Consider the following 20170-nt stretch of genomic DNA (forward strand, 5'->3'; position numbering starts at 1 on the left):
ACTTCTAGAAATGTCTTCCTCTTTGCTCCCTCATTTAAATGAGCATTTTGTATTTAAAAAAATTCCCCCCAAATCCTATGATCTTGTTAGTGTTAATTATCATAGGATTCTTTAATTATCATAGGATCCTTTCAGTGAATTTGTGAGAAGCTTGGCTCCAGTGATAACAACTGCAGAGAATAATAATACCCAGTTTGTAGAGTGAACTATTATGTTGGGCACCATATATATGTAAAAGGAATATATGGCTACATACACAAAAAAACACTCAGAAGAAGCATCCAGAAGGATCATACTTGACAATCACGATTATCCATGAAGGAATTACTGACTCTCCCCTTCCACTTGAGCACAGGAGATAGGCACAGCATCGGCAAGTTGGACCAGGGACGGCATCTCCCACTCTAAAATATACACCTGCTTTCTGATACAAAGAGATTCAGCCCTGGCCTTTCACTGCTATCTTCAGAAGCTGTTTGTTATTTTAGCTCTCTCCAGTCAGTTTTGCCATCTGAAAAATGCTTTGGTGACAGTATATTTTACATAGACATGTTTTTAACTACTGAGTGGCATCTCATTTCACTGACTTGTCTTAATTCATTTAATTGCTCTCATATTGATAAACACCTGAGTGTCCTTCACTTTCTCACTGTAACAAATAGTACTTGTGAACATCCTTTCACATCTGTTTTTGCACATGTGAGTATGGCTGTAGGTTCCATACCGTAACTGTCAGGTTCAGAGTTACGAGCATCTACATTTTTGATGCTTGCTACTTCTTTGGACTCTCTGAATGGTTAATCAGGTGTTACCTTCTCACCAAGAGTGTGAGTGGAGAATTAGCCTTCACCTGATGATATTCAGTGAGAGGTTAGGGCTGAATCCTTTTGTTTGTATCAAAAAGTGGGTATATATTTTGGAGAGTATGTGACGCTTTGCCTGTCAGACTTGATGATTCTGCGTCTTTTTCTTTACTCCGCCCCACCCTTTTTTTTTTTTTTTTTTTTGGCAATAGGAAGAGATTGGAGAGTGTTTGAATTCTGAAGAAGCCACTAGGGATCGAGATTGGGATGTTCAGAGAGAGCAGATAATTGATAAAGAGGGGATGAGTGATGGTTCCAGATATGAGGAGATACATGCCTTAGGCATGAGGAGTATCATCTTGTGTTATGACAGAAAAGAAGAAAAGGATGAGTATGTGGGAGAACTTCTTGCCATAAAAGGCAAATCATCAGCTGAGATACTTAGTGCTTGAGGGGGTCTCAAGGGGAGGTAAGGGGGAGTTGGTGTGGTCATATGGCATTAGCCTCAGAGGAGCAGAGTGGAGAACAGTGACATAGAAACCATGATGTCGGAGCCTGGGATCACTGCGTGACCTGAGACAGTAACCCTGTCTGACCTTAGAAAGTGCAAAGTGGGAGAGGGAGCCGCTTCTGAATGAGGAGAGGCTTCAGATAGACCATTTTTTGAGCTAGCACGTTGAGGATGCAGGAGATTGTCTACCAAAGCATAGGTTTCCAGAGGACATAAAGCGTAGTAGAGAGATCTAGGAGAGGGAGGGCAGACATTCAGAACAGAATGACCTGAGCCAGTAGAGCTAATCTTCTGGTGGAACTTGTTTCATAGGCACCGAGCAGAGAGAGCTGGCGTAAGGCAGAATAGGTCTGTGAGCTCAGACTGATAGGAGAAGCAACACCTGAGCAGCAACACCTGAGCTTTTTCTAGGCCAAGGGGGCGGGGTGTGTGGTCTGCAGCAAATACCCTTCTTGAGAGTTTGTACTTGCAGGGAGTCCTAGTCTTGGCTTTAGAGAGGAGCTCTGATCTCTCTTGGTGTTTTAGTGAGTGACCAACGTTGTCTGAGTGTCAGTACACTGAAATAATTCTAATATGGAAGCTAAAATGTAAAAGTGTATCAACCCTTTTTTGCCCCTCTCTACTCCCACTTCTCAGAAGTCATTAATATTTGGTGTATATATCCTTCCAGATATTTTGGAAACTGAATATCCATGTGTGTGCATAAATAAGAGTTTAAGTACCTTTGGGTATATATATTTACGTGTACATCCATAATAACATACATTTGCAAACATATACACATAAACCCATAAACTTGCACGTGAGTAATATTTCTCATAGACTAACTCATCCTGTAGTTAGGTCAGTTGAATTCTAGCAACATGTTTTGGAGAGCTTTCCATAATAGTTACTGTATAGCTCCCTTATATGGGGGGTTGTTAATTGTCCTGGCTCTGTATATCAATTTCAACTTTCTTGTTCAGGTTTCTGTAGGTCAGTTGCTCCTGGAGTGTTTAGAGGTCTGGTGCGTATGTGCTTTCTCTTGGACAAATCTCCTTGTCTTGTGGGAGGTTGAGAGGCTGCACTTCGCTGTCAGAGCTCAGGCAGAACATAACACAGCTGAAGTCCCATAAGCCCATGCCACCTTTTTTTTTTTTAAAGATTTATTTATTCATACAGAACTGGGGTACAGGCCAGAGATGTGGAGGGTGAGAGGATTCACCAGAAACAGAGTGGGGAGCAGAACAGGCCGATCAACGAAGTACACTGCTGAGGGGAGCAGCGGGCGGGCCAGGAGAGGTCTGCCACACCATGTGGATCTCCTCCGGGGTAGGTAGGGATCGAACTCATGTGGAAGTGGCTTAAGCTTCTCAGTGCTGTGCCTTAACCCGCTGTGCCACCAGGGAGGGCCCCATGCCATCTTTTAACTCCAAATTCCCCACACATAGATCCCTGCATACAGATGTAGGGCTTCAGTGTCCAGCATGCTTTACACAGAGTGAGTTCTTAGTGTTCCAGGGAATCTGTCTTATCTAAGTATAAATTGCAGAGGCTGTTCTGTTTTCTAGCCCAGCTACAAATGGAGAGAGAATTTGTTGACATTTCCCGCCCTCTGCACCAGCTATGGCCCACCTGCATATTGCAGTGTGTGGAGCTTTATAAAAGACAGTGTACCGCTGGGAAGCTGCCCTGGGTCCCTGCTGGAACTATGTATCCTGGGGTGGGCTGTCTGCTTCTCTGCCAGCCCCCTGTGATACACAGTAAGGCAGAGAGGATGGGGAGAGAGGAGGGGTATACATGGAGAAATTATCCCTCACCCTGTATCCATGGATGGCAATTTGACGGGGTTGTTGCCAAAACACTATAGAGCTTATCATTTATTCACTTGTTTTTGTTGCTGTTAAGAAAGCTGCTCCAGTTAACATGAACTATACCATACCTGATGTTCCTATTATTATTGTTTTTGTTTTTGTTTTTTTTCAATTTCTACACAAATTGTTTAATGAGTCAGTCTGCTTTTTCTGTTTCAGGTTTGTGGGTACCGGATAAAGTTGCACTTTGATGGATATTCAGATTGCTATGACTTCTGGGTCAATGCAGATGCCCTGGATATCCACCCAGTTGGGTGGTGTGAAAAAACTGGTCATAAACTCCATCCTCCAAAAGGTACCATCGCTTTGTTATTTCACATTTTAAATTCTTAAACACTGATTTTCTTTTATGTTAATTTGAAATTTTTAAGAATTTAGATTTTATGATAAACCAAGTGTACTCAAACTCAAATTTGTAGTATCTGATTAAAAAAGTGCTTGTTAAGGTTAAAGAATTTTGGGAAGTAGAATCCAGCTTAAAAGATTAAACTGGGGCCCTCCCTGGTGGTGCACCAGGTTAAATAAAGCACAGCACTGAGAAGCTAAAGCCACTTCAGCATGAATGTGATCCCCACCCCGGAGGTGACCCACATGGTGCAGTGTGTGGAGCTTTATAAAAGACAGTGCACCGCTGGGAAGCTGCCCTGGGTCCCTGCTGGAACTATGTATCCTGGGGTGGGCTGTCTGCTTCTCTGCCAGCCCCCTGTGATACACAGTAAGGCAGAGAGGATGGAGACCTCTCCTGACCCGTCTGCTATTCCTCAGCAGTGTACTTCGTTAGTTGGCCTGTTCTGCTTCCCATTCTGTTTCTGGTGAAGCCTCTCTGCACATCTGGCCTGTACCTCAGTTCTGTATGTATAAATAAATAAATCTTAAAAAAAAAAAAAAAGATTAAACTAGTCTACTCTGCGTACTTGCATATTACACTTAAATGATACTTAATTTTGACTCCAAGATTTAGCTAGATTTCTATTTTATATTCAACTTTGGTGAAATTTATTTGTGAAATTAATTCTGACCTGTTAACAAAACTAAATTCATTTATTGATATTTCATTTTATAGAAAATCGTAAATTGTACACTGAACTTGTGCGTTCTAGTAATTAGGAGATTGGAAAGAGAATTAACACTAAAAATTGGTCTAGGTAGCAGTTAATATTTTTAAAAATTTTTTGCTTTGAGTTTATAGCTCTGTATACCAATGTTTTTGTCTATATTCATGTTTACATAAAGATCCGAGAATAAAATGTCTTTTAAGTCTATCACTAATGTTCCTACTAGCATCTTATTTCCCTTTTCAACTATCCCATTTAGCATTGCTTTCTTGATATCAAAGATCTAGGTTACTAATTTGTTGTTTTGGGCCTGTCTAAGGGCTGTTCTTTTTAATGGGCAAAACCAAAATCCTTTGGTTTCAAGTGAAAAAATTGATGGCAGAATGGTATTCTCAAATGCTTTAAGGATTAGAACAAAAGTACATAGAAAAAAAAAAGATGAAATGAAAATCTGTAAAATCTGTAAGCCTTCATATAAATTGATCTTTTATAATGATGCATTATTAGCAGTGGTTCTTTTTCTTTTACCGTCTAGAAAGCACATTAGCAGGTGAAATAAATGCTCAATCTCTTTTTTAAAGAAATAACTGATTTTAATAAGTTTGTAAAAAAATAAAGGCAATTACATTTCCATTATTGAAACTTGCCAACATACTATTATAGATCTTGAGTTACCATTCTTGTGATAGGCCAAAAGACTTTTATCTGTTTTTAATATTTTTCTGGTTTTCTATTTGTACATACAAGCTAATGAGGAGAAAATAAAAGAATTTTTTCCCTAACCCATTACTGAGACACCCTGCAGACACACTGATAAAAATGCCAAATAGTACAAGGAAGCTCACCTGGTGTAACGTGTATACACCTCCTTACCCTTTTTCATTATATCTATCTCCATTCATTCTGACTTGAAAAGAAAAAAATAACATTAGAAACAGCATAGTCCTAGTATTAAAGTTCAAAGTATGAAATTATGTGTTCAATATTGTCTGTTTGACATAAGTACTTGATTGCTGAGTTTGGCTTGTTGGACTTATGAAGTGGAAATGCAAAGCCATGTAATATATTTTAATATTTTACTAAATGTGTTTATGTGTACTTTAGGATACAAAGAAGAAGAATTTAATTGGCAGACCTATCTAAAGACTTGTAAAGCTCAAGCTGCCCCCAAGTCATTATTTGAAAATCAGAATATAGTAAGTAACTCCCAGATACTTTCCTTTTCAAAGAAAGTGATGTTTGAGTGTCTCATAGGTAAATTACAAGTGATGACAAAAAACCTACAGTAAATTTTATGGTTTTGGTTGAGTACTCTTATTTTTATTGAACTTTGAACTGAGGTTAAAAATCTTTATGAATAAATGTCCATTTTATAGCAATACCATGGGCATTTTTTTATTGAATGTTAAAAGACAGATATAATTTGCAACTAAGGTACATAAATTTTAATTGACTGGATCTATTACTGTTACTGGTATTTATGAGTACTGTTCAAATGGATTCACCTACAGAAGTAGCACTGCTTAGATTTGTATGCAGAGACTGATCTGTCTCCAGCTTATTTTACAGTGCAACAGCAGCGAATTCTGATGTGTCTCTTTCATATGCTTGGTTTATGTAACCATATTACTTGCACTACATGCTCCTCAGTTGGCCTCTCTGAAGAGGCCTGATATGTTACACTTGTCTTCCTTACCCACATTCTGATCTAGCTGGAAAAAGAAGAGAGCAAGCAAGGGGAATACTTGAATATTATCTTTGTAACTGATAAGGGCTTAGTTGAAGTACATGGATGGCTATATCTGCCAATAAATGAGCTTTTTGATGCTGAGCCCTAGAGTTAAAGAGATTTACTGGCCCTTCCTGTTCTACCATCTAAGCCCAGGAATGTTGGAGGAGGCTGGCCAGGCTGACCTACCCTCCTGCAGGGACAGCTTGCCCCTAGAGCCGCAGAGTGGAAATTATATGCTCTGCTACTCTCAAAAGAGTATGGCCAGTTCCTCCTTCCAGTTTCACCAGTCAGGTAATAGTGAGTGAGAGTGTGGAGAGACAGTAATGTTTCACTAATGGGTTTCTTTCCAAATTGAGAGAAATATGAGGAATGGAGAAAAACCTTCTTATCTGCTCTAAATAACCTCCATTTGGGAAATGATATTAACTAGTTATTTCGAGGGCATTAATCTAAAAGCTGAAACTTTACCTATTCAAATTGAACATAATTCAGGTTGAATGAGAACTAGAAGAGAGAGAGCTAGAAGGAAGGAGTCTGCGTGTGTGTGTGTGTGTTTAGGTAACTGATAGACATAATGATCCAGATTATTTTCGTAATTGAGTGGGTAACTTAATCGCTAAAGTGTAAATATTGGTTTGTTGTTAAGTGTTCTCTGTCAAGACAAGGGTAGAGGTCACTTAGGTGGAAAACTCAGTTACCTGCGGTCAGCGCTTAGTTTCTAACCCCTGACTGGTTCACTGATGATGGTGATTTCCATCAGGGATTTTATTAACTGCTTAAACCCTCTTCTTAAATTCTGTGCATCTCTGGTAAATTATACTTGAACTATGTGTTTGCTATCTAGGGTGAATTAATACTTCTATTTCTATATTCTTCTGCTTCAGGATATTCAATATTATGGTCAGAACTCTGATACGTAATCAGAGTTAAATGTATAAAGATTTTCGTGTATCATTTATACCTTCTTCAACTAGACAGGACCTAATTGTGACATTTTCAGAGCTATGACTGTCTACATTTTTAATAATTATAATAAGAGGAGGTAAATTTATTTTGTATAACGTAATTAGAAGATTGTCTGTTTTCATTCTGACATCCCAACAACTTCCCTGACATTAGGCTACTTTTCCTCACCAAACATTGTGAACAATTTTGCATTGTACTGTACCTCAGGCACTAAATCTTTCTGGATTATTAATGTTTCTTCACTGTTGCAGATGGCCAGTAATCTGTGAACTTCCTCCTATCAGATTTTAAATGACTGTGTATATTCAGCTAGTTCTAATGTATCTGTAGTGCTAAGTAAAAATTGTAATCATTTGCAGTCTTTTCTATATGAAATGACCTACTTTCAGTAAAGTACTCTTTTAAGAGATCTTTCAGAAGTAGGAGTGAGTTTGTACCGACTCATGTACATTTTTAACTTGATTACGTGCATATTTTGTTTGAAATGACTTTCATTGTTAAATCTAGAATCAAGAAGGAAGACAAACCCAATAAAACAAAGAGTTAACTATACAGTGAATAAAGCTTTCCTAGCCAGTAGTAGCCTTCGAGAGCAGGTACCACAACACCTGGTTGTGAATGAGTGAAATGCTGCAAGGTTATGGTGCTTTTGTTTTGAGATCCAGATAGTTAACTGTCTGTAGCAGCAGGCATTGTCCTAATTGCTGCTTGTTGGAAAGCTACTCTGCTGTAAAAATGGTTCATGAATTTTAAATTTTGTGACTACAACTGATGGCTGCCAGGTCTTCATGAAGAAAGTGCAGGGAGGGTGCAAAGGTGCAGGTCTTGCTGCTGCTTGTGTATCTCTAATTAAATCTGTATGTCTCATAGACAGTGATCCCATCAGGCTTTCGAGTTGGAATGAAGCTTGAAGCTGTAGACAAAAAGAATCCAGCATTCATCTGTGTTGCTACGGTAACAGATATGGTGGACAATCGTTTCCTGGTACATTTTGACAACTGGGATGAGAGCTATGACTACTGGTGAGACATTTTCCATTGCTGAGCTTTCTAATACAATGTTTGTTCAAGTAAACTAGGTATATGGTTTCAAAACAACGATATTGCAGAGCTTAAAACAAAAGATGAAAGCCGCATTTTTTCTCATTTCATGTTTTTAACTTTCTAGCTGTTCCATATGGCATATACTTCTAAATAATACCCTTTAGCTCTATTTCCTGATTTTTATTTTAATTGACTTTCTGCTGTGGATGTGCACTCACAGACTCACAGTTAGCCTCTTTCCTTGCGGGGGAGGGGTCTTTTTTTTTTGGAAGGGGGAATATTTTAGTATCATTCATATTTTCATACTATTAGCTAATTTAAATGTTTATAACATGAAACTATACGTTTATATATTTTATATATTTCTCATGTTATAACATGAAAATACATTGAAAAGCATTGGCTTAGGCCTTACAGCTTTTGTATATACTACATAGAGGGGTAGGAGCAACATACTATAAAATTATATAATTATGAAATAATCGTAATAAGCATGTGTTTTGATTAACATGTTAATCAGCATGTTGACATCACAATTTTCCATTCTTCATTCCTGTTCATTCATCATTACTATTCAGATTCCTGGTGAAAGGCATTTTGGAAGTGTTTTGTTCCTCTGGAGCATACTTTACAAATAAGAACATTTAGAGACATGACTAGTATCTTTATAAAAAATGGATAATGTTATAGTGTCAAGTGAATATTAATTTGTATAAATATTGCTACATTTTCAGGAAGTTTGTTTTGGAATAATTAGCGGACTTTTCTCTAACCAGAACACAGCAACAACTGTCAGTTCATATAGCTTGTATTCTGTATTCCTGCTTCTAAAATCCCAATTCTAGGAATGTTTTGAAGCAAGTTCTAGATATCATAGCATTTCATCTGGAATATTTCAGTATGTTATTGCCTAAGGATAGGCAATCTTTAAAGATAGTTACCCTTTTTTTTTTAATCAAGGGTGGTATGTTTCAAATGCTGCAAAATTACATGCTTAATGAAACAATCTTCCCAGTTGCCATAACTTTTTTTTTCCCCAGTTTTATGGCTTTAGGTCCAAATAAGGGGCTCCTTTCTGATTGCTTTTATGTTTCTTCATCTCTTTTATTTTATAGATTACTATTTTTCTCTGTTTCTTCCCCGTTAGTTTTATTTAAACAACGGGTTTCTCCTGTTGACTATCAGAAGTCTGAATTGTTGAATATTTCTTATCATGCTCTTTTGTTCTTTGTATTTCTTGTTAATTGGCTGTTGTGTTTCATTTAAAATTACTCACATGAAAATGCATTAGAAAACTTTAGATTTAGAAATACTGTTAATCTTTTCTGGGTAGAACATGAGCTTCCTTTTGTTTTATGTGCTATATGAGAGTGACTAGGATGTAATCCTTTTATTAATAAATGATAATTTAAAGTGAAAAGAAGAATTTATTGAAATGATATTTTTTGTTTGTTTTCAGAGTTCTGATTCCATTTTTTGAGCTTTTTGGTGTTTTCAAAAAAATGGATGAATGTTGTTTTGTGATATTACAACAGTACTATAGTAATTTTACGTGTATTATAGTATTTTAAATGTATAAGTTGCTTATTTGACATAAGATGTATTTCCTTTAAAAATATTCTTCTGGAAAAATGTGATGAGGAGTTCGAAAAGATTTGTTACAGTAATTTTTCTTTGATCTCAATGCCTAGAAAATAGAAAGGATCTTAGGTTCTTTTTTAGAAAGAGCAAAGGAAAAATAATTGATTTTTTTTAATCTCTGGTTTTACATTTTTATGAGAACAAACTAATTATTTTTAAGGTGGGATGTACCTTGAGGGTTTACTTATGTTTCTAATTATTGATTTGAAATCAAATTTTGTTAATGTCAGAAAAAGAATACAGTGTGTTCTCTTCCTTGATATGCAATTAAGGCATATTGAAAATTGCTTAAGAGTACTGGAATTCCTCCAGCCTTTTAAAATACTATGTTCTTTGATCTTTGAATTTTCAAATGAATTTTATCTGCATAAATTACTTACATATATAATTGATATTGCAATTGGACTGCTTTTCCCAATTTAAAATAGTTTGGAAATGAGAATTTTTTCCCCACCTTTAAGTTAGTGATCTTACCTTTATTTTACCTTAGTGGAAATTTGAAAACTGTCTATACATGTTCATATACTTGTGATGTTACATGTTTAATTGCAATAAGACAATACCATGAAAATTTATGTAGGGTTGAAAAGTTTTCTTAGGAAAGTAAAATAATATATATTAATATGAGACTGCTTTGTCTCTGCATATTCTCTGTGCTTTTTTTAAAGATTTATTTATGCCTACAGAACTGGGGTACAGGGCAGCGGTTGGGGGGCAGGTGAGAAGATTCACCAGAGACACAGTGAAGAGCAAAACAGGCCGATGGACTGAAATACACAGCTGAGGGGAGCAGTAGGTGGGTCAGGAGAGGTCTGCCATGCCATGTGGGTCACCTCCCTGGTGGTGCAGTGGCTGCGATAGCTTCATAGAGCTGTGCTTGAACCCTTGCGCCACGAGGGAAGGCAGAGCTTTTGTTACTGTTACTTGGTAGTTGTTTTATCTTACCTCTTGATAGTCAATACATTTAGAAATAGTCCTACATACACAAAAATTTGGAAATTGAAAGGACTTTACAGATGCTGGAAGGAAAGTGACCTAGTGAGGGAGCCACCATCCTCCCTGGTACATGCTTCTTTGACTGTGCTTCTAAGCTGTGTTTTCTGGGCTGTGCTCCCAGAACTGTGTCCTGGACCGCACTCCCTGGGCTGTGCTCCCAGCGCTGTGCTCCTGTACCCCATTTCCAGGGCTGTGTTCCCTGGATATTGATCCCAGGACACTGTTCCTACTGCAGTGCACAGTCCAGAGAACTGGGTTATAGGGAGATCAGCCCCTTTTAACGTCCAGGCACTGAGAAGGAACCTACCTTTTAAGAAATGTTAGTGTGATTTATCTTGTTTTTGGGAACAAGAACTCATGATAGATGCCAGATACCGAGGACTAAGGCCATTCTATTGAATAGAAAGTTCTAAGGAATGAGGTTGCAGTTTCAGCCACCTTAGAATTTCAATCTAAAATTTAGTTGCCCCCTTTGCAAAAGGGATTAGCAATAATACTTGTCTGGTGGTAGGGTGTTAGAGTATTAAAATAAAAAAGTTCTAAGCAGAAAGCAATTTGTTGAAGGTTAAAGAGATGGCTGTAAGAAACGCCAGCCTCAGAGGTTTGGTCCTAAAGCCCAAGTAGTTTATTCCTTGATGAAAAGGCAACCACTTAAAAAGTTTCCTGCACACAGAGAGTTTTGAGCTGAGTCTCACAAAGTTCTGAGCTGAGTTTCAGACTCAAAGGAAGGAGGTCAAACTGGAGGGAGACAGTAGAGATCTCTGCGACTGAATAATTGGTGACAGCAGGTCCAGAAGGAGCAGCTAAGGTGGGGGGAGAAGTAAACTATCTGCTTTCACAGCGCTTGCAGAAAATGAAGAAATAAAAGGAAAAATTGACACTAGTGTAAAGGGAGAGTATCTCCTTTTCTTTCCCAAATTTTCACAATATCAGTGAAAATCAGGTTTTAAACTCTAAGAAAATGAATAATGTTTAAAACATCTACTGTAGGGACTGGGATACTGGGATTTGAATTGAATAATTAATGATGGAAAGAAGTAGCAGATAACTGAGCCTTGCGAAGGTGAGGATGAAGCTTATTAGCAGTCAAGCCCAGAGTGGTGGAGACCCTGAAGGGCTAACCTGGGGGGATCTGAGCAAAAAACCATGGTGCTCTGGTTTAGGGGTGGGAGAGTCAAGTGCATCCTGGGTTTCTTAACTATTGAAGTAAAGAGTGATGTTTTCCTTACATATGTGCCTTGAAATGTTCCTTTTGGATGCTTGATGTAGATCTGTGGAGCCAAGATCGTATGCATTTGTTTTATTTGGCTTTTGTGACTAATAAAAGCAGGGTCTCTTTTCTTTTCAACCCAAGGGCTTGGTGGAATCACTTAGCCTCTTTGTGTTCCCATAAAATAAGGACTTTAATGTCTGCTTACATTAGCCTTATATATAAACATGGCTTTTGTGTGAATTAGTTCTCTGGTTTCTGGCCCCTTTAAAATTCCCAATCTAGGTCAGACTGCATCTTGGCAGCCTTCATGAATAATTTGTAGCTAACTTGTGAAATTGTTTTAAAAATTTTTTTTGAAATGGGCTTTCTCTGATATTGTAAAATCCCAAAAGAAAGGACAGGTATGACAATTAATAATTTGAAAACTTTTCTGCTTTTTCTTTATTGTTCTGCTCTTTGTTATCTCTCTTTTTGGTTACATTTCTGCTTTTGAACACTAGATGGGACTAAGGTGACTTCTTTTACAATAGGAGTAGCAAGGATTTCACAGTTACAATTATGAATTGTTTGCTTATTTGAAAGTATTAAGTAAAAGAGACAAAATTGGGGCTACTTTTTTTTTCTCTACTAACATGACTTCCTTGTATAATTCAGATGGTGACTCAGTACAACATTTAGAGAATATTAAAACCTTATATCAGATTCAGGTAATATAAGAATAAGTGGCCAAAATGTGCTACCCTATTTTCCTTAATTGCAGTTGACAGAGACATCTAATAAAATTGAAAGTCCTAGTAATATTGACTGTAATTTAAATGTGATACCGGAAAGTAAATATAAAAAGTACTTGATAGTTGTCATGGATTAAGAAGAAAAAAATTAAACAATTTTTTAAAAAGATTTACTTATTATTTATGCATACAAGACTGGGGTACAGGCCAGAGGTATGGGAATTCACCAGAGACAGAATGGGGAGCAGAACAGGCAGACTTACTGAAATACACTGCTGAGGGGAGCAGTGGTGAGACAGGAGAGGTCTGCTGCACCATGCGGTCAGCCCCTTGGCCAGCCTGGTTATGAAACTCAAGCCGTAGTTGCTGCAGTGATTGGTGATAGTTTGGCTGCGCTGTCTTTAACCCCAGCACTACAAGGGAGGTCCCTAAGAAGTGTTTTGTATTTGTTATTTTTTTTTTTTAAAGATTATTTATTTATGCATACAGAACTGGGGTACAGGCTAGAGGTGCAGGGGCGGCAAGAGGCTTCACCAGAGACAGAGTGGGGAGCAGAACAGGCTGACTGATGAAGTACACTGCTGAGGGGAGCAGCGGGCGGGTCAGGAGAGGTCTGCCACGCCATGTGGTCACCTCCGGGGCAGGCGGGAATCGAACTCATGCGGAAGTGGCTTTAGCTTCTTAGTGCTGTGCTTTAACCCGCTGCGCCACCGGGGAGGGCCCTGTATTTGTTATTTTTTAATATTTAAGGAACCCTATGTGGAACTATACCTTAACCTAAGATAAAATTCTCTCTAAAATAAAGGCAGTCCATCCTTAATAATAACCCATAACTTCAGTATTGTCAGGGAAAGGTTAGTATAGCTGGAATTAACACTCCATAACCTTGTTGAAGCAATTTATGACAAGATGCATTGTAAGGAGTTGTGTATTAAAGCATCTTGTTTGCAAATATATTGTAAGCAGTGTACCAACTGCTCTGTGAACTTGGATTGACCTACAGTGCTTGTTTTCTTTCATCTTTCTAAAATAGTGATATGTACATATGCGGCCCTCATATGTAACTTAAGATAATGGTTTTGGGAAGGGTGGGTAGGAGAGGACAAATGGTATCCATACAAAATGAACTTTATAAACTTATAAACTTAATGAAATTTCCTACCAAAATAGTTTTGAAGAAAATTAACATTAATTTGGGGGTAATATTTTCTATCGTCTTAAAAAATTTTTTTTTATTTTGAATCAATTCTTAGGTTTTCTTTAGGTTTATAAAATAGTACAGAGATTTTCCATCTATGCCCATACCAGATTCCCCAAAAATATCTCCCAACTTAAAAAAAAAAATCCCTTTTTCTATAAAATGTTTCATTTCCAAGACTCCTTTTAAATCAGAGTTTCTTGAACCTCTCTCTACCTGAACTGTCTCTACCTTTTCTCCTTTTGTTTTATCTTAACCCTCTCTGTTCCATTTCTTACCCTTTCCTATGCCCAGCTCCACCAACACAGTTACAATTATGAGCAGAAGCTTGATGATTTATGTATATATATTTGTTTTTCCACATGATTTTTATGATGGAAATTTTCAATTTCTAGTTACAGTAGCTTTAAGTATATGCTATATTTAAAGTTAAGTATATATTAAAGTTTGTGGGGGAATAAAAATTATTTGCTTGTTGTTATACCTAGGTGATATTTCAAATAAAAATCTTCTTGGTATAATATTTTGGAAGAGTGAAATCCTTTTAGCAGTTTTGCTAAGTATGAGTCAATAGTTATAAAAATATTTGGCAAATTTTTTATTCCAAATTAGATTCTAACAAATAATACTCTGTAAGTATTCATGACCGCTAGTGTTTTTTACTTTTACTAGTATTAGATGATTTATCCTAATATAATTTTTTTTTTTTTAATTTATATAACCTGCAGGTGTGAAGCAGCTAGTCCACACATTCATCCAGTTGGTTGGTGTAAAGAGCATAGAAGAACCCTCATTACTCCTCCAGGTTTGTGTTTTATATACCCATTACAATTCATATACTTTGAGAGTGGGAAAATTTTTTCTGCAAATGGTCAGATAGTAAATATTTTTCACACGGTAGGCCAAAATCTTTGTCATACCTGCTAGATTCAGGTGTAACACAAAGGCAGCCACAAAAGGTAGGTAAATGAGTGAGCATATTTATGTTGCAATAAAATTTATTTTCAAAAATAGTAGCCAGCCTGTAGGCAGAAGTTTACTGAAACCTTGCTAGACCTGAAAAATGTATAAGCATTTGTTTAGTTTGTAATTGTTTCAAATTTGGTATTCTTTAAAAATAAATTGTTTTTGAAATATCTTACATACCTCAAGTTGAAATTCAACTTGGACTTTGTATTAATATACATTTAACTATATTTTCTAATCATGGAAACAGAGTTTCTAATTTTTTTTTTCTTAGCACAATAAGAATGCTCAGATATTCACTTTTCCTTTTTCTGTTTTGACTCCTGATTCCAAGATTTTGCACCTTCACGCTAGATGTACTTCTCTGTTCTCTGAAGCTTTTGGGTACTCAGCTGTCTGGAGGCGGTCATAGACACTCGTCAGTGTATTTACTCTCTGTTTGACAGGGAACTGTACAACTGCTCATCAATAGTCTTGTTTGAAGTCACATTGAGTTCATGTGCTAAAGAACACATTCTGTGGTGTTGCCATCATCAAGATGATGAGTTCTTAAGCTTGTCAGTATCTGGGGTGCCCTGCTACTACTGATATGAAGTGACAGGGTCTGAGCTAGCATAAAGCAGCACTTGCTATAGGTGGTTGTTTGGTGGCTACATAGGTGAGTGTCAGATTTTCAGTTTTCAATAGGAAAGACTGTTTCCTTGGTTTGCTGTAAGTTGTGAATAGTTTGTGATTGTTACCTACAGCAAATAAGCAGTAAAGACTCAGCTTAGAGCTTCAAATCCTTGACTCATTCCATTGTCACAACTGGTGTCACTATTAGGCTTCTCTACAGTTCTTTGATACTATATCCAAGAGTCTGATCATTTACTCACTCAGGGGGACAAACAAATCCTATCATGGGCAAATCCCTTCTGTTGTTTGAGTTTTCTCATTTGTTAAGGGGGCCAAAGCCCCTGTCCTTTACTGATTTAAGAGACATTATAAACTGTTAAAAGCAAGATATCTTGGATTTCATGGCCCACATTTGTGGTTATACTTGGAAGATTCTCCTGTCTAGCCCACCTGTGTCCTGTGTCTCACATAATATCAGAGATCAGTGGATACTGACCACAGAGTTACTGTTTGACACTGTTACCATCTAAATTCCTGTAAGGACTCTTGTAGATACCCAGTTTGACAACATTCCTTCTTTCCTTTACCACTGTATGTGGTCATCACCAGGGAACTGATAGATACCCAGTGAATGAGGGAGTAAACAGCAGATTTTTGGCTGTGTCTTCAGAGCCTGGGTGCATGCTGGGGTGGGGTGGTGCAAGGCACTGTTGCTGGCTTCTTGTTTGATACAAACAACCAAGTTATCTGTGTCCTTTCTTAGACTTTTAGAATATGCTGTAAAAGAAAGTGTAGAGTTTTTTTTTTAATCAATTAATTCATTTTTACTTCATTCTTCATTCTGTGCATTTTTTCATTTCAGTTGTGATCCCTGTGGACTTCCCACCACAGGTTCACCCATGTGCCATCATCATAGTCATGCATTCTTCCCACCCCAGTTTTGATCCTATTCCCTTCTCCACTCCCGTAGAATGTCCATGGTTTATAGTTGTTAGTTGTTCATTGTTTTTCCGTTTTACTTTATTACAATTGCTTTTTTGTTTGTTTGTTTCCTGATCCCTTATGCTCCTGCTATGAGTGAAACCATTTGTTATTTTTCTTTTTCTTTCTGGCTTATTTCACTAAGCATGATCCTTTCCAGTTCCATGCATGTTGCTGCAAAAGGCTTGAGTTTATCTTTTTTGATTGCTGAGTAATATTCCATTGTGTATATGTACATCTTCATTATTTTGGGGCATTTAAGTTGATTCCACATCTTCCCTATTGTAAAATAGAGCAAAAACATAGAGATGCAGGTGTCCCATTGAATCAATGTTTTTGTGTCCTTTGGGTAAATACCTACGAGTGGGATTGCTGGGTCTATGGAAACTCCATTTTTGACAGTTTGAGAAACCACCAAACAGCTTTCCTTCCTGCTTGGACCAGTTTGCAATCCCACCACCAATGTAGGAGAATTTTCTCCACATCCTTGCCAACATTTGTTGTTGCTAGTTGTTTTAATATGTGCCTCTCACTGGTGTGAGGTGGTATCTCAGTGTGGTTTTGATTTGCATTTCCCTTATTACAAGTGATGCTGAACATTTTTTCATATGCCGGTGAACGGTAAAAGGCAAATTTTGAAAAAATTTAAAAAAAGGAAAAAAATGCAAGCCAAACCCAACAAAAGAACCCCGGACCCAACCAAAAAAGGGTAAAAAAGGCAAATCCAAAGGTAAAGCAATTTTTAAACAAAAAAAAAAAGTCCGAAAAAAAAAAAAAAAAGAATGGAGACTACTTACTAAGTGAAGACCTGTGATGATACTATCCTGCTTTTTGGCTCTATGACAGAAAAACTTAACCTTTCTCTGGGTCCATTATCTCTAAGGGCACATTCCTGGCTGTATCTCTGATCTCTTGTCTGAAAAGAAGGGATTCTGATGGCCAGTGCCCTGTGGGTGCTGCCCACCCCTGCTCCTTTGTGCTCCAGTCCCTAGGCCAGTGCTGCTGGCCACCTCAGTTTCTTCCTCTCTAAACATGCAGCCCTTTTCCTCCTCTTTTCTGAAATTAGCATCTTCAAGCCTTTTAAAAATATTTGTATAAATACTTGCTTATTTTTGTGAAAAAAAAAGTTTAATGTAAAAATAGAGAAATCCTGGCCCTCCCTGGTGGCGCAGCTGGTTAAAGCACTGCACTGAGAAGCTAAAGCCACTTTCACATGAGTTCGATCCCCACCTGCCCCAGAGGTGACCACATGGCATGGCAGACCTCTCCTGACCCCCCCGCTGCTCCCTTCAGCAGTGTACTTCGTCGATCTGCCTGTTCTGATCCACACTCTGTCTCTGGTGAATCCTCTCACCCTCCACATCTCTGGTCTGTACCCCAGTTATGTATGAATAAATAAATAAATCTTTAAAAAAAATAGAGAAATCCACTGCTTTCTCTCTAAATGGTTGGATAGTTTGTCGTTGTATCTTTCCAGAAATCACTTTTGCCTCTATGTAGACACTTACATAAACACACACCCAGTCCGTCTTAATATTATTTAAATTGTGAAAGACATGGTCCTGAAAAAAATTGTTAAGCAGTTATATGCATGAAGATATGTATGTTTGCATAGTGACTCTTTCAAATGTTACAATTCAAAATGTACAAAAGTGATGAAGAATCGTGCAGAGACCCATTGACATTTGTCAGTTCTACCAATGATGTCATTTTATAGCCAAAAAATCAGGCTTTGCACTTAGTTGTCTCATCCCTTTGGTCTTCTGTTAGGCTGCCTGTGACTTTCATGATCTCATGGTGCTTGAGTACTACAGAACAGTCATTTTGTAGGATATTATTAAGTGAGTTTGCTTGGTGCTTCTTTGTGATTAATCGCAGGTTTTGCATTGTGGGCAGGAATATCTCGAAACTGTGCTGTTTCCATTTCATCCACTCTGGTGGCATCTGATGTCAGTTTCCCTCATTACTGTTTGATTTTCCCCATCACTTGATCAAGATGATGTTTGCCAGGCTACTCCACTATTGTAGTCAATTTTTTCCTGTATAATTTGTAAGCATTTTGTTGGGCAATACTTTGAGATTATGCAAATGTCTTATACTCCAACCCTGTGTCTCACTAGGTTTAACATATGTAGATATTTCTAGCATAAATTACTGACAGTTGCTAAACCCTAGTTTTTCTCATTCCATCATGCTTTGTACAGTTTAAGTTGATATTATTTTGTAAAGAATAGCTTGCTCATCCTATTTGTTCATTCAATTTATTTAATCAACAAGAACCCATACATTACTTTTGTCATAAATGGGTTTTAGTCTATTACTGGCATTATTTATTTTCATGTTCAGATTTGAACATTGAGAGCCCTACTCAGCTTGTTTCTATGTCCTTTTTACATGTCCCGGGTATTTTTGAAAACTTCCTAGTTAATGGTACAGGTAGGCTTATCTTGTACTCTCCCTGACCTGCTTCTGAAGTCAGCCATTTCTCCCAGGCTCCATAGTTTTTAGTGGACAGTGATACATAGAAACAAAGATCTAGACACTATATCTATTATTGCTATGGGGACTTTAACAGACCACAAAAATTATATTTACTTCTCTATGTATTTACACATATTGAAATCCATGGTTTTTATCATGAGTTTCAATTCAAGTTTAACATCACTGAAATTTAGCATCATTAGTTTTCCACCTTCCTTATTTGTATCTCTCAGTTATTGAGACTCTTGGCTTCCACTCTCTATGATATACTTGCTTAGTGCCTTTTTGAAAGCTAGTTTCATATTCTCTTAAAGGAAATGGAAGGGGGCATAAGGAAAGAAGGGTGGTTGTTTTTAGACATACTAGTAATACTGTCCCATGATTTGTTTTAATTTTTTTTATTTGAGCCAACAGTATGAGTTTGTATGTAAATCTGCTTCATTTGTGTAGCGAGTGCTTTTCTACTTAATATGTACTCTACACTTCTTTTTACACATTTCTTTACTAGTCATCATTTAACTGGCCTCATTTAATATTTTCATTCATAGAGATAATGTGAATTTGATAGATCATAGATTAGTAGAAGTAAAATTCCTAGATGCAAGGGTTTCTTTGTTTTTATGTATTGTGTTGTAAGAATATCTATACCTGGGACTAAAAATTGTACATTTGTATAAATATGTATATATTGTTTCATTTAAAGGTTATAGGTACTTTATGATTCAATGAGAATACTTTCATTATTACAAAAAATGTTAAGTGTGTTTCAGATTAAAATCTTATGTAGTATGAATGTGATTTCCTAGATTTCAATAATATCTTAATTTTTATAGGTCTTTTTGTGGCTCTCACTGTCATTTTGATTAAACCTGATAGAATTTACTTTCTTATTCTTTCTTAGGTTATCCAAATGTGAAACACTTTTCTTGGGATAAATATTTAGAGGAAACCAATTCTTTACCTGCTCCTGCAAGAGCTTTCAAAGTGGTGAGATATATATTTCACGCTATTTGATTACTGTGTTGATGATACTGTTCACTCATTGAACTTTAAACATAGAAGGAGCTGTTACTGGTAAAGCAGAATTGGAATGATTGAGAAATACATGGCCACATAAGAAGTTTTTTAATTTTTACAGTTTTAAAAATTAAATTTTCATTTTAATATTTAAATATTACTTTCATTTTAGACTTTGAAATTTCATTGGAAAATAATTTTGCTTGAATCCATGTGGCATGAGTTGGGATATTATAGCAAAGCTTTTTTTTTTTTTTTAACAACTGTATATGCTAAAAGACTAAATGGGAAAGGGCATTATTTTCTAATGAAAATTATATTTGCTTATTTTTGGAGTTGTTATGCCAAACTGAGGAGCTATTTTTTTT

At 36.9% G+C, this 20170-nt stretch overlaps 1 protein-coding gene across 3 annotated transcripts in view; it reads left to right on the plus strand.

Moving 5' to 3' along the window:
- L3MBTL3 (l(3)mbt-like 3 (Drosophila)) overlaps window positions 1-20170 on the plus strand; it is a 103092-nt gene that overhangs the window by 37050 nt on the left and 45872 nt on the right. For all 3 annotated transcript variants that reach the window (XM_004673844.2, XM_004673845.2, XM_012721720.1), the window contains 5 exons: window positions 3327-3462; window positions 5327-5418; window positions 7791-7942; window positions 14471-14547; window positions 19687-19772. In XM_004673844.2, the coding sequence (XP_004673901.1) occupies window positions 3327-3462; window positions 5327-5418; window positions 7791-7942; window positions 14471-14547; window positions 19687-19772 (543 nt within the window). The remainder of the gene's footprint in view (window positions 1-3326; window positions 3463-5326; window positions 5419-7790; window positions 7943-14470; window positions 14548-19686; window positions 19773-20170) is intronic.

This window comes from Condylura cristata, unplaced genomic scaffold (assembly GCF_000260355.1).
Source record: "Condylura cristata isolate star-nosed mole 26May11 unplaced genomic scaffold, ConCri1.0 scaffold00001, whole genome shotgun sequence".
NCBI classification, from domain to species: domain Eukaryota; kingdom Metazoa; phylum Chordata; class Mammalia; order Eulipotyphla; family Talpidae; genus Condylura; species Condylura cristata.